The sequence below is a fragment of the Pteronotus mesoamericanus genome, unplaced genomic scaffold (assembly GCF_021234165.1).
Source record: "Pteronotus mesoamericanus isolate MK-2021 breed Mesoamerican mustached bat unplaced genomic scaffold, CSHL_Meso_final contig_20, whole genome shotgun sequence".
In the NCBI taxonomy this organism is placed as follows: Eukaryota; Metazoa; Chordata; class Mammalia; order Chiroptera; family Mormoopidae; genus Pteronotus; species Pteronotus mesoamericanus.
This window is the reverse complement of record NW_026555085.1, coordinates 3,934,596-3,956,981: the sequence shown is the minus strand read 5'-3', so window position 1 is coordinate 3,956,981 and position 22,386 is coordinate 3,934,596. Positions and strand designations below refer to the sequence as shown.

The 22,386-nt window shown below is 51.5% G+C and overlaps 1 protein-coding gene across 1 annotated transcript; it reads left to right on the top strand.

Moving 5' to 3' along the window:
* Nucleotides 1-1,586: 1,586 nt before the first annotated feature.
* Nucleotides 1,587-21,435, top strand: LEMD2 (LEM domain nuclear envelope protein 2). The gene is made up of 9 exons (XM_054569229.1): nt 1,587-2,279; nt 4,143-4,183; nt 7,330-7,405; nt 10,404-10,480; nt 11,401-11,480; nt 13,073-13,218; nt 14,209-14,310; nt 14,387-14,489; nt 19,871-21,435. The coding sequence occupies exons 1-9, from the start codon at nt 1,604-1,606 to the stop codon at nt 20,019-20,021; spliced, it is 1,452 nt and encodes a 483-aa protein (XP_054425204.1). The 5' UTR covers nt 1,587-1,603; the 3' UTR covers nt 20,022-21,435.
* The last annotated feature ends 951 nt before the right edge of the window (nt 21,436-22,386 follow it).

Sequence of the window (22,386 nt, the reverse complement as noted above, 5' to 3'; positions counted from 1 at the left end):
CACAGGGCCAGTGCCGATGCCAAAAGGCTCATTCTTTATATATTGAATGACACAGCTGTGAGCAGTTGCACAAATGTGACCAACTCATTTGTCATGCAAACGGTGCTTTGGAAAGAAATAAAATACTATTATGTGGTATATGTGTTAGGCAATCACTATATCAAATTCATGGCGTTCTGTGCAAACACAGGCAGAGAAAAGGAAAACAACACTTGGTGAAAGAAATCGCACCACATGGGAGCAGCTAAGTCAGGGAGATGGGGAGGCGAATGATGGAAGCACAACCAAGCCAAGGCTGTAATTTTCGTAGCAATTGTGGTCAGTTTTGAATATCACTGCAGTAGAGAAAGTGGCAGGAATGCAAACCACACGCAGAGGGGCCTTGCCCACAGATAGGACCAGGGTGGGGACAGGAGGGGGCAAGCTGGGGGTGGGCAATGGGGCTTTAGGGGAGCACAGGGGAAGGGGCAGAAACGAAATGGAACCCAGGAAGTCTGCCATGAATGTTTGGGAAAGGCATTTGATGAGGGATGTAGAAGGAATACAAGGAGGGAGAGGGAGAGGGAGGCAGAAGGAAGACCAGGAACAGTGGCTCTATTTCCATTTGCCACCACTCGCCAGGCTTCCCTTGGGCTTTCTCACTAAAAGTTGTCATGTAATCAAACAGCTGCCCTGTGGGAGGTTTGCACAGCAAATGCTGCTACAGATATGGGTTAAGTATAAACACTGAGGAACACATGCCAGGCACTGTCCTAAGCATCTTATACAAATAACCTCTTCTTATCCTCCCAAAAGCCAAAAGGTTTACTAACCAACAGGCTAGCAGTGTTAACTGGAGGTGATCACACATCTAAGCGCGGTGGAGTTGAGATTCCAGACCCCCAACCTAAATCCATGCCCCATCCATCTCTCCCTGTGAGAATCCCACCAATCCAGCACAGCATTCTTAGGAAACCCTAACTGCCCACTAGAGCCCAAGGATATTTCTGTTCTTCTGCCACCACCAGGGTGCAATGTGGGTTCTGCTCCAGCTCCCGGGAGACCTGTTCTCCTGCGGTTAGAAAACAGGCCTGAGGCCACAACCTGAGGTTAGATGGGTCTCCGAGTCTACCTGGGGGTCTTCCCTATGACCCAAGCAAGGCTCTTCCCGAGTGAGGAAGGAATCAATATGGGTTCCCAAGCAGAGAGAGGCAAAGAATCCCATCTCTCCACTTAGGCAATGGCTTGCCTTTCACCCTTAAATGATTTATCCATTACATCAACATGACTTTAATTGAGTGCCTACCACGTGCCAGGGACTATGCAAGGGTCGGGGGAGTCAGACATAAACACCACTTGGTCTTACAGGCGAGGAAAAGCAACTGAGCAAGGAAGGAAAATGGAAAAGGAATAAAAACAAAACGCCTAGCGCCCCCAACATGGCGGCCGTAAAGGCTGTGCATGACCTCCTCATCATGGCTGGCCCACCGGGTCAGGCTCGACCTTCTCAATATGGCTATCATGGAAGACCTTCCTATCATGGCGCAGGGCCCCGCCCGCTCCGCCGCGGCCGCCGACGAGAGCAGTTCCGGGTGCGGTGCGCGCCGGGGGCGGCGTCCTGGCCATGGCCGGCCTGTCAGACCCGGAGCTGCGGCGGGAGTTACAGGCCCTGGGCTTCCAGCCAGGACCCATCACCGATACAACCCGGGACGTCTACCGCAAAAAGCTGCGCTGCCTGCGGGAGGAGGCCCGGACGCGGAACGAGGAGCGACTGCGGGAGGAGGCCCGGCTGCGCGCCCGCCCTGCCGCGGCCTCCCTGCGGGCAGAGCCCTGGCCCTCCCCGCCAGCCTCGAGCTCGGCCTGCGCGGCCGCTGGGGCCTATGGCGATCTCGGGGCCTCCGCGGCTTCCTGGTCCGAGAGCCGCAACCTCGCCTACCCCACCCGTCCTGTGCCGTTCCGGCGCCGCCCCTCGGTCCGGGGCAGCTCGGAGGAGGACGAGGACGCCCGGCCACTCCACAGGGCCGCGCCGGGTCTTGGGGCCCGTCGCTGTTGGGCCGCGTCCCCGACCCCGGCGCGGCTGCCTTCCGCCCTCCTTGGCCCCGACCAGCGTCCGGGCCTGCGAGCGACGCGAGCGGGCCCAGCGGGCGCGGCGCAGGCTCCGCCCGAGGTGGGGCGGTGGTTGGAGCGCTGCCTGTCCCGGCTGCTGCTCTGGGCCAGCCTGGGGCTGCTGTTCGTCTTCCTGGGCATCCTCTGGGTGAAGATGGGCAAGCCCTCGGCGCCGCAGGAGGCGGAGGACCACAGTACGTCCAGGGCCGGCGCAGGGGTGGGCCGGGCGCGCGTGTGTCCACCAGCACGCCCACTTGTCCTCTCTACGCCAGGCTGCACATTCCCGCGCTTGGTCAGGTGCCTCTTGTTGTCTTCCTACCTCCAGACGCTGACTTCTTTTCCTCCGGCTGTGGTAGAGAAGGCCGGCGGGGATTCCTGCCTCTGCAATAATTTCTGGCTTCACTTTCTCCGGTTCCCATTTTCTGCTTTAGCCCTCCCTAGTAATCTACTCTTCAACCACGTGACGGAAGCAATCATCAGTTTTAGTTACTTTTACCCCAGACTCCGGTTTTCCCAGAAAAAGCTGCATCCCGCCTCTAACAGACATGTCCACCCCCATTCCCTTTTAGTTCTTTCTTCCCTTTTGATCTCTTGCTCAATCACACATTAGTGCCCATTTGAAGGCACCGAGGTGTTACTGCCCACAGATGGGATCTGGTTGGGGTCCCAGCTTTGCAGCATCAAAACGGCTATGTGCTCACTTCTTTGGCCCACAGGGCCCTCATTGTCAAAGGGAGATTATACTAACCCGGCCTGTGAGACAGGTGTGGAAGAACCTTCTAAAGGCTCTAAAAGTGATATAAAAGGAAGCATTTATCATTGTTTGCAGCACCCTCATGGAATGCGTTAAGAGAGGGTCCTCTGATTCAAGGACATTCCCAGCCATGCTTCCCTCCACACTTAGTGACATGGTTAGACATGCCAGTAAGAGGTCTGCACAATACAGTGTGTTTCCTGAATAGTGGAAATTCCTGAATTTGCCTCTCTGGTAATCCTGAGCTCTAGTCTAACAGGACACAATATTGAGACCATGGCTTTATAAATTAAAGTATAAAGTGACACTGTAGCGCACCATGAAAGAATATTAGAAGAATATTCTTTGCAAAGCAAGAATGTGATTAATCCTGTTCCCAGACTTAAGCCAAGTCCACATCTTTCCACGCCTAGCAAGGACAGCCAAAGTGCAGGGAAAAGCTAAATTATGTCTTAGCTGTTGCAGCAGATGGATGTTTGGGTGTATGAACAAGTCTGTGGGCATGAGGAATCCCAGACTTGAGCACACACTCAAATAATTCTTGACTATGAGAGCAGTTTATTCACCCACTAGAGAAAAGCAGACCTGGGCGTGTCATGGTACTGTAACTACACTGGTGATGTCAGCATTCTGTCATATGGACGTCTGATGCTTTAAGACAGCAGTTCTTGGAGGTATCCTGGGATTTACCTGGAATTCCCCTCCCTGTTCAACATGACATTGTCTACAATTTATGAAACTGTCACGTATGTTGTCTTGTTTGAGGTTAACTCCCTGAGTTAGGCACGGAAGGCTTTATTGATCCTGTTTTACAGATGAGAAACAGAGGTTGAGTGGTTGAGTTGCCCAAGGCATGTGGCTAATCATTTTCATCTGGGATAAGGACCCAGCCATCCTAATTCCTAGTCCAGGCTTGGAAAAGCCTTCCATTGTCTGTATTTTATTTTATTTTATTTTATTTTAAGATTCTACTTATTTATTTTTAGAGAGGGAAGGGGATGGAGAAAGAGAAACATCAGTGTGTGGTTGCCTCTCATGCGCCCCACACGCTCCCCTACAGGGGTTGGGAAGGGGGGTGGGCTTTTGACCCTTTGGTTTGCAGGCCAGCGTTCCATCCAGTGAGCCACACCAGCCAGGGCTATTGTCTATAATTTAAAAGTTGTCTCATCTAGATGACATCTTTCTAATCCCCACATTTATGTTGGTAATGTTTTACTTCCTCTGAATTTTGAGAGTAGTCCCTGTTTGTACTCTCCTCAACCAACACTTTTAATTTCCTCTGTGTTTCTTTTCTTGGTCTCAGTGAAATTATTGCCAGTGGACTGTGAGAAAAAAACAGATGAGGTGAGTTTGAGTTTCTTTCGTTTTTATTCCTTGTGAGTATGTTTGCCTCCATCAGGAGGGAAACTTCCCCAGAAAAAGATCATAATAGAATCCTTTCACGCGTGCTTCCTGTAATGTACCAGAATCACATCCGTTCTGTGATGTTTGTGTGGTACTCAGTTGTAGCAGTGAAGGAGTAGTTGAAACAGAGAATTGAGCTCCCCAAATCGATCCCTGGGCTTGTTACCCAGCAGTCGTAGCTCTGCGGACATTGATCTTCTACCTAAGGTCCATCTAGGCCTAGGGGATCGGGGTGGTGCAGTAAGTTGTGGTTGAACGGCCTCTGTGCGCCCAGGCTTTGGGAGGAGGGGCTGGCAGTTTTTAAGCAACAGGAGGCCATGTTCTCAATTCCACATTCTCCTCTCCAGTAGTACTTTTGTGGCTCTGAAAATGCTGTTCTGATTTGAAACATGGTGGGGGCGGGGGGTGTTTCAAACACTTCTGAAGTGGAGTTAGCCGTCTCTATAGATTTGTTTTATGAAGCTTCAATGTTCCCTACAAATAATACTTGGGAACAGTGAGCAGTCCCACCCACTTATGAAAGGAGCATTAGTGAGGAGCTGGGTGCTGGTACAGGTGGTAGTCTGGGGAATATGCGAGGCAATAAATTTTCAGGTCATAAATCCTCTCAGGAGGCCTTCTGCCGCCAAAGGGCATTACTTAGTAGTCTCATCATTAAGTGTGCAATGCAAGGCCTCCCAGGCCCTCAGTTCACATCTCTTGTAGCCCAGGGCCTGGGAAAGAGGCGGCACCCGGTCATCTCCACGCCCTTGTATGGACTGTCTTACCCCTGTTTATGAAGGGGCATCCTGGTTCAGTACCCAGGATGCTGAGTATCCTGGGTACGCTCTATTATTTCTCTTTGGTTTGTGCTGTGTCATATTTGGGGGTGTTTAATTACATTCATTTATTGCATTCACCCACCAAATGTCTTTGCTTTCCGATTGTTTTATAGAATCATATTCATAATAAGTTTCAGCTTTCTTTCATCATAAAAGTACAATTGATGATTAGAGAAAGCAGCCCAGAAACACAAGTGGCAGCTAGAGGGAAAACTAGATTTTGAAGATTGAAAACCAAAACAGGAAAAAAACAACTTTGTGTTAAGACTTCTCTGGTGATAACCGATTTTATTTGTCTTTTAATTAGAAAACAACTCCCTGGTTTCTGTTCTTGGTCCTTCACTTCTGTAAATGTGTCAGGCCCACGGCTGAATGACTCATTTGTTCCCTGGCCCTCCTCTAAGCCAGACATGCTTGAGTGAGTGCAGACAATCAGGTCCTTGCTGAAGGTGTGCTCAGTGAGCAGACCGGATACCTGTAACACCAGAGCAGGGAAAGCCAGGGTCTGGGCCATCATAATAGGCTCTGTGGAGCTGAGATTTCATGAGGTACCCATGTCCTTCATGGAGGGGAGGACCCAGGAACAGGCTGGTTGGGAGACACTTCTGGGCTTTAATGAGGCTTTTGGTAAAAGTCTCATTTCTTGTGTGGTCCGGCTCACCCAGAACCCAGGGGGGCATTTGAGTTTCTTTCCCTTCTCAGCTGACTTGACACTTTGTGTTTTTCTTTCTGCCTTTATGCTACTGAAAATGAAAACACTGAGAGACAGGCTGGGAGTAGGAGTGTTGTCTTAATCAGGCTATCTTGTTGTCTGGTACCTTCTGTCCTGTTTTCTTTATGTGGTATCAGTCCTGCTTTGCCTAAATGTTGGGGAGTTGGAACAGTGTTAGTTATTGCTGCCTTTTTTCTGGTTGTGACCATAATAGATGTTTAGTGTAGAAAATTTGAAAAATGTGACAAAGAAAAATTGCCACCTAGAGATAATTACTATTAATGTTTTGGGGGTATTTCCGTCCCATCTATCTCCGTATTTATGTTTATAGAATTGGGTTCTCAATGTATATTAAGTTACATTCAGCGCTTATCAGCATTTCCCATATCTTGAACATTTTTTAAAATAGTTTGGGTACCTAATGCTACTAGAAGACACATGAATTGTTTCTGAACATTTATGGTCATATGTATAAATCTTGGTTACATCATTTTGTACCTTGTGAAGGCTTTTGGATCTTTAGGCGACATCAGGGGACAAATCTTGGCCTCTGAGAGTGTTAGAGACCAAGTTCTTTCTGTAGTTGCAGAGCGAGGCCCAGAAACTAGCCTCTGGCTTCCAGTCAGGGTTTTGCCCAGTGACACCCAGCGGAGGCCTGAAATGTGGGCGGTGGGCTCAGCTGGCATGACTCTGACACTCATGAGCTGGGGGACGCTGGTGGCTTACAAGGCCTCTAAACCTTGGTCTCCCCATCTGAGAAATTGGGGTACAGTAAGGATTATGGTGACGATTCAGTGCGCACTCATGTATAAACCACTGAGCATAGCACCTGGCACTTCGTCCACTCTCAAGGAAGAGCAACCTTTTTAATGTTGTAAATCCAGTAAGTGTGGCTAGGTGGCCTCAATTCTGTCACAGGAGCTAAAGGACTAGGTATGCATATATTCCTCTCCTGTTTTCTTACACAGATGACTTTTCTTCTACAATTTCAAGATTTCTAGACATTTTACGTTTTTAGCGGAATCCAGTCTAAAATCAACCATTTGCAGCAGATACTTCACATGGCAAACAATCCATGGGCAGATTTTAGACACATGAGTCTCCAAAAATGGAGGAGTGGCCGACGGGGAGAAAAGGCCCAGCAGCCCCTGAGTGTGCCTGTGCTTTCCCAGGACGGCTTCATTTCTCACAACCACCTCGCCTTTGTTCCACGGCCCCACCTCATGGCAGTTATTCCTGTGGAAACCGTGGGGCAGAGGCCGGGGAGCCTCCAGGATGGCAGACCTTTAGTTACTGCATGTGTTTAGTTACTGTATCTGCCTTCACTCTGCTTCTGTTTTTACAAAGTTCCTTTCCAGTCAGTTAACCCTATACTTATCGACCCTGTCCTTGGGCCCACCATTTTGCAGATTTGGTTTTTATTTTTTAAGATCATGAGGTATTCCTTGCCGCTTAGTACTTGATAGTATAGTTGACGAGGTAAAGACAGACAGACAGACAGACTCCCGCCTTGCCCACCATCTTTGCTGACCACTTATCCTGTGCCCTCTCAGTTCTGTCAGGCCAAGCAAAAGGCGGCCTTGCTGGAGCTGCTGCATGAACTCTACAACTTCCTGGCCACCCAAGCTGGTGAGTAGGTCTCGAGCCCCTAGATCCTCATGAGCAGATCAGTGGCCAGTGGGCGGCTGAGGCATTCTGTGGCTGTCTCCCAGAAGACACACTCATAAACCAAGTCTCCACTTCCCTGTTCCCCATGAAGGCATATGTTTAAATCTTACATTTGGACAAAACGCATTTGGTTCTCACGTCCCACTGAAGGGTCCCTGGGGTCCTGGAACATGCACAAGCCTTTCAGCAGCTGTGTGCCCTTCTCTGGATAAGCCCCACCTCATGCTCTGGGGTCCATGTTGCACTGGAGGGGGCCAGGCCCCAGGTCTCCGAGTCTGAGTCCTCCCACCTGGAGGACCTGCCTGCACTAGATGGCTGGCCGGGACCGGTGGAGAGGCCTGGGTATGTGGCAGGGCCCTGCGTGGTAGGCTGTGCACATTCAGGCCCATCCAGCCTGCCGAGGCCCTGGTGTCACAGCTGGTCCTGGTCACCCCAGCTGGCTGCAGGACCTTGGACAAGTCCCTCATAGTCTCACGGCCTCTGTCTCCTATTACTGAGTGATCTTGGGCCTGTCTTTTCTTTATAAATGAAAGTCAAGTGCTATCCATTAGAGGAGGACTTTCTCAGCACCCCAGGAAAGACCGCCTGAAAACTCCATCCAGAAGGCTCCCCTACTATTTTGTTTGGTAAACCAGGTCCTTGCGGCCAGAGATAGCAACTGCATTATTGTGTCTTTTTCACACCTAGTATCTAGGAAGGCTCTCCAAAACCACTTGCTAATGACAGATGAATTCCCAGGGCTGTGCCCATGTTAAATATACTTGGCACGAGAACCAGATGGAGCTGTTCAGCCTTATGGGATATTTGGGAGGCACCTCTTAACTACAGGCCAACACCTGCCTGAGGTCGTTGCTGGGAAGTCAAGGTTGGGTGGACTTCTACTGGGCCCTCAGTCCTCAGGACCAACCTAGTGGGCCTCAGCTCTGCTACCTCCTCCCTCCTGACTGGCGGGAGACTGGAGGTGGTCAGGGAGGCATCTGTGAGCTCCTTAGAGGAGCGACAGGAGTTTGGGCTCATAGCATCACAGTTGTCATGGGCATTTCCCTATGACCTGGTGCCTGGGATGTAAATTCTGGCTTGAACATTTGTGACTTGACTGTGGTCCAAGCACCAGCAACATCGGCACCACCTGGAGCTTTTTGGAAGTGCAGCATCTCAGGTCCCATCCCAAACCTACTGAATCAAAGTCTGCATTTTAATAAGACCCCAGGGGATAAAGTTGAGAAGCTCTGCTCTTAGACTGTGACTCCTAATAGTCACTTCTTCTCCATCCCACCCTCCAGATGTGGCCCTCATTTATGCTATCAAGGGTCCTGGGTCCTGCTGTCCTGTGCATCTCACTGAGACGCGCTGTCAGGGAGTGTGGGCTCTCTCCTAGGCAATCCTTCCTCCCCACCGCCTCCTGTTAGAGATCAGCTATCGGCAGGGCACTGTGCTGACCTTTGCAGGATACAAGATGGCTCAGCCCAGGCTTCTGCTGCAGGCCGCCTGCCTCCCTGACCACTGGGTGATATGCCATTGGATGAGGACTGAGAGGCCAGAATTTTCCAGAGGCACAATGCCTTTTAGCTAGAATGATTAGGAAAGTGTTACGGGGGTGGCTCTGAAGCCCAGGTAGGATTGGTTTTGTATATGTAGGGGGAAAGGTGGGACCAAAGAGGCAGGAAATTTGTACATGTGGGGTCAGTGATGGAACCAGTTGGCTTCATGGGGGAAGGAGAAACAGGATGGCGTTGGAAAGGGTCATTTGGACCCCATGGATGTCTGGCCACCAAGGCTTAATCTTGGAGGCAGTGAGGGCCAGTGACATGCCGAGAGCCAGGTGCCAGAAGGCAAATGTGGCAGCATTTAAGTGGAGTAGTGGCATTTTAGCAGAATTATTTTAAAGTTTTAAACCGTGGATGAGAATGGGGAGAGGAGGAAGCCAGTCAGGAGGCCATGGCCGTGGTCCAGACAGCCACCTGGGTAGGGGCAAGAGGATGGGAGAAACCAGCTTGGTGTTGGGACACAGAAGGTCAAGATCAACTTTGAAGTAGGAACGACAGGCTTCAGTTTATTCTCAAGATTTTTAAGATTGCCTGCAGCCTCTCCCTCACCAGCACACAGACTCGCAGAGACTGTGCCATATGAAGGGCAATCAGACCACATGTGAGGGTTAAGGATCTTTACGAGCCCAGCCCTGCATTGTCCCCACTCCAGGGGTCTAGTGGTGAAGCGGCTCATGGTGGGCAAACCGCAGTGAGCAGCCAAAAGCCAAGGGCTGTGGCAGGCCCCCGAGTTCCTAGCAATCTGGCCAAACACGGGGTCCCTACAGGCTGGGGGCTTTTTAGAGGAGGTGGCCTTTGGCCTAGACCTGAAAGAATGGCAGGACTAGGGGGAGGCTCCCAGCTCCACCCTCGGTGGGAGCCAGCCACCCAGCCCACTTAGAAGGGAGCTTTGGAGCGCTGCAGAGGCTCCTCTGTCCAACCCACAGACCGTCCCTTCCTCCACGGGGCATTTTGGACATCCATTCCAGGCCCCCTCAAAACAATGGGCCTGGTGTGCCAGGTCACCTGCCTATACCATGTGTCAGAATCCCTGCGGTGCCTACAGCCTCCCTGCCTTTCTTTTCCCGGGCTGTGTTTATTTATAGTGCCATTCCGGTACCTTCCAAAGCTATCTGTCTGATCCTTTTAGGGATCAATTGCAAACAGACCTTGGTATCGGGCAGCTTTTTAGTCATTTAATGCAAATTGCTGCACTGCTTTGCAGGTCAGGTTTTAATGATCTGGAATCGACCCAGGCTAAGTGGCTTTTGATCCTGCTGCAGAGTGAAGATGCCGCAGAAGCCAGAGTCCCAGGCCACGTGCTCCCTCTCAGAACTGATGGCTTGATTCTTGCAACATTTTTTTAGTCTGATTCAGAGTAATTTTTTTTTCACCTATTTTTTGTGTTTGAGTGTGTGTTTTTTCCCTCCTAGGTAATTTTGAATGTGGAAATCCAGAGAAGCTGAAAAGTAAATGTATCCCTGTAATGGAAGCCCAGGAATATATAGCAGTAAGTAGGCTGTGGTGCTCACACATCCCCGGGAGGTCCTGGTGCTTTGGTGTTGGTTTTCAGACTTTGTGTTTGTTTCTTCTCTCCTTTTCGTTTTGTGTTTGCTTTTGGGGGGATTTTGCTCCTCCCTTTTTTAACTTAGTTGAGTGCTAGGCCACCTTAAGTTAAGGCAGCAGTGGGGGATGACTGGGCCCAAGTTGAGCTGTGACCTGGAGTAAGTGTGCCGTGTCCCTGCTGTGTGTGTGCTGCTCACTACTGACCAGCAGTGCGAGCCACAGCAGGCTGCCGCTTCTAACATAGTCATGTCACTTATTCCTCCTTCAGTTTGCTTTTCTCCCCTTCTCAGCGGCTTTAAGGATACGCATGTCATCTGTCCATTCGTCCTTTCCTCTTATGAGTACTGCGTAGATTGCTCAGAGTCCATTTGATTTTCCACGTGGCCTCAGGATGACAGAATCATGGGTATGTGGAGCTGGCAGGAACCTTAGTCATCTAGTCCAAGTGTCATTTCACAGGTGAAGAAACTGAGGTCCACAGAGAGGCAGGGACTTGCACAAGGCCAAACACTGGGGACTGGTGGCCAGGCCCCTCAACCCCTACACTTGTTTTCATTTTACCCAAGATGGGCCACTACCTCACTGGCCTTTCAGTCCTTGAGAAAATCTATTGTTTCGGCTGCCTCAGACCTGCGTTGTTTCCCTGCATGTGCTTCCTCACCACCTCCTCAAGTTAAAGGCTCTTCCTTGGTTCTTATCACCCCCTGATTTCCTCCCTACCAGATGGCCCTGCGTTGAGCAGAGGATTGCTTTGGGGTGTGCAGAGGACGCAGGAGAGGGCTTCCTTAACCCAGCAGCAGATTAATGCTGCTGTAGCTGCTTCACTCAGACACAGAACTAATCTTCTCCTATCCGATTCCACAGAATGTGACTGGCAGCTCCTCCGCCAAGTTTGAAGCTGCCCTGGCTTGGATACTGAGCAGTAATAAGGACGTGGGTATCTGGTGAGTATGAGCACGGCATCATGAGGGGTGCCTGTGGCCACTGTCCTCGCCCGTCAGCTGACTCCCTGGCTCCTAGAGAGGTGTCTGGGGTCTAAAAGCAGCTGAGCGGTTGTGGACTGGGCTCAAAGCAGGCCGTGGAGGAAGAGGCATTGGGAAGCAGGGTAAGGAGCAGTTTCAGGACGAGACACACAATGCAGGTGTCAGGATGGTAGCCTGGTGCTCCAGCTAAACCACTTCAAGTGACTCAGTCTGTGCCTTTTCAGTTCGCTAGCTCCGCATAGTTTTCTGGAGTAGACATTTTTCTACATGTCCATTCCTCGGGTGATGGTTTTCATTTGTAGATGAAATGATTATGTATGTTGGTTTCACTCTATGGAAATTGCAAAAGGAAATACTGGATTTTATTCTGACTGGGCAGTTCCACCTCATTTTTCTATGGTGAGCATCGTTAGCAGAGATAGTGAGCCCTTTTGCCTTCCTGAAAGGCCCCATAGAACGGGAGTGGGGGACACCAGCTGATGGCTGGAAACTGAAAGTTCCCTGCTGGAAAAGCATCTGCCTCATCACCCTGCTCCCATTTGTCAGAGTTTGTTAGAGGCTGTGTTCAGGTTACAGCACCTGATACTAAAACACACTCTGGGATTTTGTTTTTTATCTCTCTAATCCACCCAAATTACTAATTCCATCAGCTACGCATCCAGTGAAGCCCTAGAGCATCTCAGCCTAAAACTTGAAACTGGATGCATGGCACACTTAAAATTCATTGGCAAAAAAAAAGAAGCTTCCCTGAGTGGCTGAACGATTTTCCTGTGTTAGAAAAGATGGAGGACTATACGCAGCTGCTAGCACAGGAGAACAGTGACACTCCCCTTTTCATGCTGGGCAGGGCAGCCTGGAGGGTGGCTGAGCTGGCTCAGACGACCAGGGTTAAAAGTGGGTCATGAGAAACTGGGACACTTCAGGCACGAGCCATTCCAGTGTGCTGTGCCTAGCCTGAGCTTGTCACCAAGCTGGAAGGTGCGCGTGTCAGCAGCCCGTGGGTCCTAACACCACCTCGCTGGGGGCCAGGAACGGGGCGGGGGGGTGGGCGCTGTGCTGGGGCCTGGCCTCAAAAATCCAAGTTTTCATGCCCTGTGCCTTGCAGCAACTCCTGATCAATTCCCTTAAATGGCTTATGTGCCTCCTCATGACTGAGGAAAAGCACACTCTCCCAGACTCTGTCTTTCAGTTCTTACCGTGCAGTGCAAAGCCAGTGACACGGTAAACATTTCCATTTCTCTATGCTGGGAGGTGGGAATCCAATTTATAGTTTAATCTTTCACATGCTGAGAGGGGCTGTCAAAGACCCAACAAGGGGGACATCGCTTTAGCAGTAGGGGTTCAAGCCTGCTGCTTCTTTAAAGCTTTATTCTTTCTAAGTAGCCAACGTGGGAAATTTCTGGGAAGTGTGCAACCAGGATACCAAGTATATTTTATAAGCAGGGAGAGGCCTTGCAGCCCCTCCTTCCTTCTCCTCCTCCTACTTAAAGTGGGGTTTAGACTACAGCTCTTCAGAGCTTTTAGACATGTTTACAACCCCCGTCCTGTTTCAGTTTGAAAGGGGAAGACCCATCTGAGTCGGTGACAGCTGTGGACAAAGTGGTCTGCTTGGAATCTGCCCGTCCCCGCATGGGTGTGGGCTGCCGCCTGAGCCGTGCCCTGCTCACCGCCGTCACCCACGTGCTCATCTTCTTCTGGTGTAAGTCCTTGCACACAGCGCCTCCCAGCTCATGTCACTCCTGGGCATGAGTGATGAGTTACAGAAACCCAGCCCTTGAGTGTTTATTTTTTGCCTAGTGAACCTGAGGTCTGTCTGATAAAACAGAGGACATGAACAAGCCAGCTTCTGCCTTGGGTTGTCCTACCTGTAGAAATTGGTGCCAGGAACATGAGGTTAACTAGAAAACGCCCTTGACTCAGGGAAGTGGGCTGTCTGCATCCCTGAGAGGGAGCCTGGCCCGGGCTGGAAGTGGGTGTTGTCCCTTCCAGGACCCCGAAGTGCAGGCCGCTGCGAGGAAGAGATGCAGCAGGAGCTCGGCCTAATTTTACTTCCTGAACCTTGTAAACATCTGGGAAGCTACAGACACTTGGTAAAAGCAGGAAGGACCCAGGGTGCTGAGCCAAAAAGCAGAGTTCAGGTCTTATCTCCCAACAACAGGGCTGCCTTTGAGCAGAGACCCTGGGGAGCCTCTGAAGGCGAAAGGCCGAGTCACAGAACCCGCTGGCTCTGCCAAGATAGCTGAGTGACAAATCACAGGCACCTGGGGATGCACACAGCTCCTTCTCCCACGCCATCAGGCACAGACATCATTATCCTCAGCAGCATCTTGGAATACAAAGGGCCCAGCATGTATGTATGCATGAAACCCCAGGTTCAGCTTCACAAGGGAGAAGATAAAAGCCCCGGAACGAGGTGGGGAGGAGCCGAGTTCTGGATGGCTGGAGGGGCCTCTGTGGTGACAGCTCGCAGGGAGGAAGATGACCACTTAGTAGCCTGTCCTGCTTTTGCATTTCTGCATCCTTTGTTTCCTGTGTCCTACCCCTGGGCCCAGCACACAGTAGGTACTCAGAACACATTTGTAGCCTGCCCACAGCCTCCAGCACAGTGACTGGCCCATTGTGCCACCCAGTGAGCATCTGAACAGTCGAAAGTGATGTGATCCTTTAATGGTGCTCTGTTCCTACACAGGCTTGGCCTTTTTGTGGGGACTCCTGATCTTCCTGAAATATCGGTGGCGCAAGTTGGAAGAGGAGGAGCAGGCCATGTATGAGATGGTGAAGAAGATTATAGGTGTGTGACCCCTGGGAAAGGGCTGCTGGCCTCTGCCAGAAGGTCCTTGCTCTAAACTGTGCCCTCTGTCCTGCAGATGTAGTCCAGGACCACTACGTGGACTGGGAGCAGGACATGGAGCGCTACCCATATGTGGGCATTCTGCATGTGCGTGACACACTCATCCCTCCACAGAGCCGGTGAGTCCTAGGTCTGACGCCGCTGAGTGCCTTGTGTCAGCCGACCCCCAGGATCACAGGTGGGGGCACCATCCACGCCTCTTGCAGATCCTCCAGAATGCACAGACACGTATAGGAGCTGGTCCCGCTCCGGCCCTGTTTGTGTTGATACTGGTTGGGGTGCTTTGGGCAGAAAGTAGTGGAGCCACGCTTTTCCCCAAGGGGCACAGGCAGGGAAGGACCTGATGGGTTTCGGTGAGGGGAAGTCCAGAATCATGTGGGCTCCAGGCACAGAACAGTCACGTCTCTGGTTCCATTTCTCTGATTCTCGTGATCCTCCCCTCCATGGATATTGTCGGCTGGTGGAGTTCCTCATGGTTGTGAGATGGCGCCTGTCAGCAGGGGGAGGTGGGCTTCCTGTTCTTACGAGCAAGAGAAAATCTTCCCAGAAGCCGCCAGTGACCACTCCTTGAGGCTTTGCTGACCAGAATTGGTTAGGTATCTATTCTTAAATCCATCACTGGCAAGGAGGAGGAGACTATTTTTCAAACTTTTTTTTTGAGAATTTCTTTTATGGTTTGTTTTATTCTTATTTGAAAGAGAAAGAAGGGGGAGAGAGGGAGAGAAACACTGATGTGAGAAACGCCAATTGGCTGTTTCCTGCACATGCCCCAGTCGGGGATCAAGCCCACAACATGGGCATGTGCCCTGACAAGGACTCTAACCAGCGACCTTTTGGTTATAGGACGACGCTACAACCCACTGAACCACACCTGCCAGGGCTGCTTTTCAAACATTTTTAACTATGATCCACAGTCAGAAACACCCATTACCTGAAATATGATAGTCCAGTTTCCATACACATGTGCATACCCACAGTTGACAGCAAATGGAGCCAGCCTCCAGGGCACATGCTGCAGGGGATGGGATGGCAGTTTTGTCATGCTTGGCGCCAGGGCCACCTTCCACATGGGCTGCAGATGCTGGATGGGCCCCCGAGAAAACCAGGGGTGAGTGACCAAGTCCCAGGAGGCAGCCAGCAGAGTCCAGCACAGTGTTGCTCTCCTTACAGTCCATCAACCACAGGTTTCGCTGTGGTCTCGGGCTGGCTGGGGGCCGTCATCTCCTGTATAATGCTGCGGTTCACACTTGCCGAGCGCTCGCTGTGAGCCAGGCACTGCTCTGAGCCCTCCGCAGTGGGGCTCCCTCACTCGGCTCTCACCATGGCCCTGGCAGGCCAGAGCAGTGAGTATCCCATTTTACAGATGACGAAATTAGGCACATGAAGGTTAAGAAACTTGATCAGAGGCCCACAGCTGCTGGCATTTCTGTGTTCCCTTTGCTGGGCTCTGTGGTGCAGGTCACCCCTTTCTGCACAACCCAAGAGGAATTGGAAGAGTAGAACATTAAAGGGCCCCCCCTTTTTAAAAAAAAAATTTTTTTTTTGTTATACTATTAGAGTTGTCCCATTTTTTTCCCTCCCCTTTATTCTCCTCTACCCTGCACTGCCCCTCCCACCAACATTCCCCTCCCCTTAGTTCATGGCCATGGGTCGTACATGTAAGTTCTTTCGCTTCTCCGTTTTCTACACTATTCTTAACATCCCCTTGTCTATTTTGTACTTAACCAATTATGCTTCTTATTCCCTGTACCTTTTACCCAATTCTCCCCCCTCCCTCTCCCCTCTGATCTCCATTTCTGTGATTCTGTTCCTGTTCTAGTTTGCTTAGTTAATTTATGTCTTTGTTAGGGTCAGTTGTTGATAGTTGTGAGTTTGTTGTCATCTTACTGTTCATAGTTTTTGATCTTTTTCTTACATAAGCCCCTTTAACATTTAACATAATAAGGGGTTGGTGATGATGAACTCCTTTAGCTTGGCCTTGTCTGGGAAGTACTTTATCTGCCCTTCTATTCTAAATGATAGCATTTCTGGATAGAGTAATCTTGGATGTAGGTCCTTGCCTTTCATGACTTGGAATACTTCTTGCCAGCCCCTTCTTGCCTGTAAGGTTTCTTTGGAGAAATCAGGTGATAGTCTCATGGGAACTCCTTTGGAGGTAACTGTCCCGTTTTCACTTGCTGCTTTTAAGATTCTCTCCTTGTCTTTAATCTTGGGTAATGTAATTATGATGTGCCTTGGTGTGTGCTTCCTTGGGTCCAACTTCTTTGGGACTTCTTTGGCTCTCCTAGAAGTCTATTTCTTTGGCCAGATTGGGGAAGTTCTTCTTCATTATTTTTTCAAGTTCAATTTCTTGGTCTTCCTTTTCTCCTTCTGGCGCCCCTATGATTCAGATGTTGGAACATTTAAAGTTGTCCCAGAAGTTCTCATTTTTTTGAACTCTTGTTTCTTTATTCTGTTCTGGTTGAATGTTTATCTCTCCCTTCTGCTCCAAATCATTGATTTGAGTCCTGGTTTCCTTCCCTTTATTGTATATTTTTACTGTATGTTCCACGTATATTTTTCTTTATTTCATTTTGCATAGCCTTTACTTTTTCCTCCATTTTGTGACCATACTCAACCATTTCTGTGAGCATCCTGATTACCAGTGTTTTGAATTGTGCGTCCAATAGATTAACTATCTCTTCGTTGCTTAGTTCTATTTCTGGGGCTTTGATCTATTCTTTCATTTGGGCCATATTTCTTTGTCTCAGCGCGTCTGTTTGTTGGAAGGGGCGGAGCCTTAGGCATTCACCAGGGCAGGCAACCCAGGTCCCTGTGTCATGACATTGTGTGAGGGAGGGGTCCAAGAGGGAACACTCCCTCTTGCTTGGTTCTCAGCCAGCTTTCAGTCACTTCCCCCTCTACCCACAAGCAAATTGGGCCCTTCTAGTGCTGATTCCTAGGTGGGTGGGTTTGTGTACGCTCTAGGACCCTGTGAGTCTCTCCAACGAACTCTCCTGTGAGGCTGGGAGTTTCTCCCACTTCGGCATCCACCACAGGTTTTTACAGCCGGAGGTTTTAAGGCTTGCTTTTCGCACACTGGAACCCTGGGTTGCGCGGTCTGTCTTGCTCCCCTGCTGTTCCTCCCTGTTTATCTGCACACAAATGTGGAACCACTGGGTCCTCCAGCCGCTGCCTTGCTGCACGACCTCTCCAGCCCGGCTGCCCATCTCCACCCCTCCTACCGGTCTGGATGAATGTTTCTTCTTTAACTCCTTGGTTGTCAGACTTCTATACAGTTAGATTTTCTGGCAGTTCTGGGGTTTTTTTTGTTTTTAAATTGGTTGTTGTCCTTCTTTTGGTTGTGTGAGGAGGCAAAGTGTATATCGCCCCCTCTTTTTTTTAAAGTTTTTTTTTTTTTTTAAGATTTTATTTACTTATTTTTAGGGTGAGGAAAAGGGAGAAAAAGAGAGGGAGAGAGACATCAGTGTGTGGTTGTCTCTTGTGCACCCTCCACCAGGGGCCTGGCCCACAACCCAGTCATGCACCCTGACTGGGAATCAAACCAGCGACCCTTTGGTTCACAGGCCAGCGCTCAGCTTGAGCCACACCAGCCAGGGCTGAAGGGCCCCTTTTAAATATGTAGATGTTTAATACCTGTCATGACCACCTCATCCCCTGGGAAGGTGTGGACAGGAACCTTAGCATAGACTGTCCCCAGCATGAGGCTGCCACTTGGGGGAGGTCTTAGAGGGGCCAGTTGGTAATCCAGATTCCTACCTAATTCCTGTGAGTAGTCAGCCTGGAACCAAAGGTAATGACCTCTCTGAGCCAGTTTCCTCATCCATATAACAGAGGCCTTCTTTGCAGAGGCCTCTGATGAAGAAAGGTTGGCATTCACTCATTCACCCGGCGGTGTTTATTGGCACCTGCTGCCTGCCCCACTGTCCCGGGTCATGGGGAGACAGTGGGGAGTAGACAAATCCTGCTGGAGCATTGGTCCTAAGGAGGAAGACACAGGGAAAAAGGCCTGAGGATGTGTACTATTAGGTAGTGACAGGTCCTCAGGAGAGGAGCAGGGTGTCAGGAGGCAACCTCATAGCTCACTAGGTCATTGCCTAGCGTTTGAGCGCTCATCAAAGGGCAGCCGTTTTTCCTTGGGCTTTAATTATATGCAACACACATTCACTTAAATGAGAGCAGGAAGTGGCATTGCAGCTTGTCCCAGCACAGAGACCGCAGGCAGCCGCCCTGCAGGGTGTGTGACCTGGAGGCTCAGGCCCTGCCACTCTCAGCTTCTTGATTTCTCTCCAAGCTGCCCAGTCTGTTCAGCGAAGCTCTGGACTCGTAGACATGTGAACTGCTGCCAGCCCTGCACGGCACACTCAGATGTGCCCTGTGGGTGAGGGTCTGCTCCTGAAAGCCGGGGGAGAGGGGAAGAGAGTGGGGTGAGAAAGCAGGGAGCTGAAGAGAGACGCTGCTGGGCTGCCTGTTCATTACCTGTTAATAGGCAGCCTGGGAAGGGTGACCCCCACGCAGTGCTGGCTGTTACCTCTCAGGGCCCAGTGTGATGGGCTCAGTCCCCAGGCGTGTGGCCTTAGCCAGACCAGCCAAGTGCGGGCTGCTGAACAGCTGTGGGGTTTGGTCAGTGGCAGGACCTGCCCCCGGGGAAGCAAGACCCCCCCCTGCCCCCTGCCTCCTGACTCACAGGCCACCTTAGGAGCTTGTCCCTCCTTTGTCCTCCCCTAGGTTGAGCCTTCCTGCTGTCCCTTGCACGCACACACTCACCACCCATGCAAGGGTTCGTGGGGAAGTGGGCTGCGGTGCTGACGAAAGACAGGGCAAGCAATAGATGTCCAAGCACCCTACCCACCTGCCCTGGTGCCTTCCCATCTGGTCTGGAGCAGGGAAAGGAAATAGGGGGCTTTCCAAGGGGACGCAGGACTTCTGGCTACTGGCCTTGGCCAGCCGGCCAGTCAGCCGGGAGGGGCTCTACCTGATGGCTCTTGTTCCAGGAGCGGCTCCAGGAGTGGCTCCAGCTTCTGGACCTTCCTGGCTGGATGCTTAGCTCATCCCTATCCCCTGAAGTGCTGAGGAGTTTGTGGACTTAGCAGCCCAGCAGCCACTCTTTAATTAGCCCACATGAGGCATTACAATGCAGGCAGAACTGGTTCTGGTCTGCCTGTCCAGGCTGCTGCAATAACAGGCCCAGTGATCCTTCCCGCTTGGACACCCGGGGCTGCTCCAGACATTTCTGGCCCCTTTAAGCTCCCCTTAACTTTATTTGGAGCAGAAAAAGTTGAGGAATCATTCGTGTAAGGCCCCAGAAATTTCCCTCTGCAGGAGCCCTATTGGTACCTAACAGCTATTCCTTCGATAGATAAATTCTGCATGGGATTTTGGAGCTTTGGCCCCCTTTATACAAAGGGCGTTACCCACAGACCAGCTGGCCTCCCTGGGCAGAGCAGTCAGAGATGCTGAGCCACACGCCTGCTGACCCGGGCCCTCCCTCTCTCTGCAGGAGGCGCATGAAGAAGGTCTGGGACCGCGCTGTGGAGTTCCTGGCCTCCAACGAATCCCGGATCCAGACGGAGTCCCACCGGGTGGCTGGAGAAGATATGCTGGTGTGGAGATGGACTAAGCCCTCTTCCTTCTCTGACTCTGAACGATAAACTTCAGCCCAGGCCGGTTCCCAGTCAGCCTGTCCCTGCCAGTCCCCTCAGGGGCTCAAGAGGGCCACCAGACCTGCTGGTGCTGAATTCACACTTGCCTTGACTTTCACCTCCTCCTGACCCTTGTTCCAAAGGTCTCTCTCTCTAAGACTCTTCAGAGATTAGCTTAGTAGGAAAGCGTGAGCATCCTTGGAGGTTGGAGGAGAGAGGCCAGAGGCAGGTGGGTAGCTTGTCCTCTGCATCGGCCCCATCCTCTCTGTACTGTTCTGCTGGCAGAGAAGTGGAGATGGGTATGTTTTTCATGAGCAGAAAAGATAAAAGCAGCTGCCATGAGATCCTGCAGAGCAAGTGTGGAGCTGGGTGTGGACACTGGGCAGGGAGCTGGGTCGGGACGGTGGGCTAGAGCAGCAGGGGTCAGGGAGCAGCTCATCCATGTGCCTTTGGGGGTTGTTACCTGGGAGCTCCTGGGTGAAGGGAGAAAGCCTGTCCTCCAGCTGGATGGGGCTTCTTTTCCTGAAGGGGGATGGTGCTAGAATTTAGAACAAGTACTACAGGAGAATTATCTAGAAATGGACGACCCTGGCATGCAGGCCCTCATATCAGGAGGTGCGAGCTGCTGGGTGGCCTCCTGGGAGGAACCCGGAGTAGTCATAAGGCCTGAGAGCAGAGTGTTGGGGCTGCCACCGGCCACCGTTTCCATGGCCCGGCCGAGGAAGCCTCCCACGGTGGACCCCTTCAGTGGTGCTTCTCACCAGAAGACAAGGTTTTAGACCAGACCTGCAGCCAGGACACTGCATGAGACCAACAGTGCCAATTCCAGGGTGTCGGGCGCCTTGCACTTCCAGTGTGGCAAGAGCACCTTTGTTTACAGTGACCACAGCCTGCCAGGGGCTGGTTAACCAGAACCTTCAGCACACCAGTTTCTGTGCTTGCCAGAGGCGTGGTGGCTGCACCACTGCCCCCTGCTGGCCACAAGAGAGCTGGGCTGCGCCACCTCAGACCTTCCCAGCCACCAGCTTAGCAGCTCCTGGTCAGGGGTGGTCTCCAGAAGTAGGCCGGTGCAGGGCCTCATTAAGTGCGGGAGCCTCTCCAACTGAGCCTCATCCCCATATGTTCACGTCTGCAGCAGGCAGGCGAGAGGGGCAAGCAGGGAGCTGCAACAGCTGCTTCCAGAAGGCACTAACCACCCCTTTCTGGTCTTATTGGTATTTTTTGTTTTCTTAATAAAGCTCAGTCTTCCTCATTTGAGCAATACTCTCATTTTGTCTGATGTCTGGATGATCGGTGGGGCTGGAATCTGAGCATTGGCCCTGTGACAAAGAAATGGTCTCATAATCAGACTTCAGCCAGAATAAGAAACCAACAGGCTTCAATATCAGGGTTGAAACTTGGATAAATAAACAATTTATGAAAAGTGGGTGTGCCTCTTTGTGGTTCTTTCCCTGTCCCCCCAAAGCAACATATGAGGAATGGCAATGTGTAGTCATTAACACTGGCCCCAGGAGAGTTGCCTGGAAGAGGCACTGGCCTGGGCTGAGCAGGAGCCCTGGGCCTCCCTGCCTCTGGCCTCAGCCTCGCACTCATGGGTCCTTGGGCAAACCACAGATCTTCGAAGAGCCTCAGTTTTCACAGGACACAGTGACAACCCCTGCAGGGCAAATTGGTCAGCTGCCTGTTTGGTCCCAGTGGGTGGCAAAGAGTGGGATTTGATAGAGCTTCTTCCCTTGGGCCCATTTCCACCCTCTGAGGCCCCAGGGTCTCAGACCAGACAAGCAGTGTGAGGCTGGGTGGGGCTCCTCGGCAGCTCATGTGTCCCCTCAGGAGGCAGGAGGTTGATGCTGGCAGCAGAGGTGTCTCCCCAGGAGGCTCACCACTGGGGAGAACACCAGTGCAGCCTGGGGACCACAGATGCAGGTCAGAGGTTTGCCTAGTGTGCTTGAGGGGCCGACTGCGCTCCACCAGCACCACCCCTACCCTGGGGCCCAGCAGGTGTGAGGTGAAAGCTGCAGGCACCAGGGGTTGGCGCCGTGACCCAGATGGGCCTAGCCCTCTCAGGGAGCATGGGGAAAAAGCAGCCTCTGAGCTCCCAGCCGCACCAGTCCCAACTGTGGGTGGTGACTAGCACATGAGCTTTGTCCTGTGTTGGGAACAGTCCCACCAGGTTTCAGGGACTGTAGCCTGGCCACAGGCGAGAGGGTCCCAAGGCTGGAGCTGAGCAAGGAGGCCTTGGAAAAATAGGCCACTGAGGAAACAAAACCTGTCCCCCTGGCAGGGGCACAGCCCCTGCGTCCCTCACATCATCCTGCTTGGCCCCGCAGGATGGCTGGTTAGTCAATGACGGGTAAGACCCCTCGATGGCAGGGGC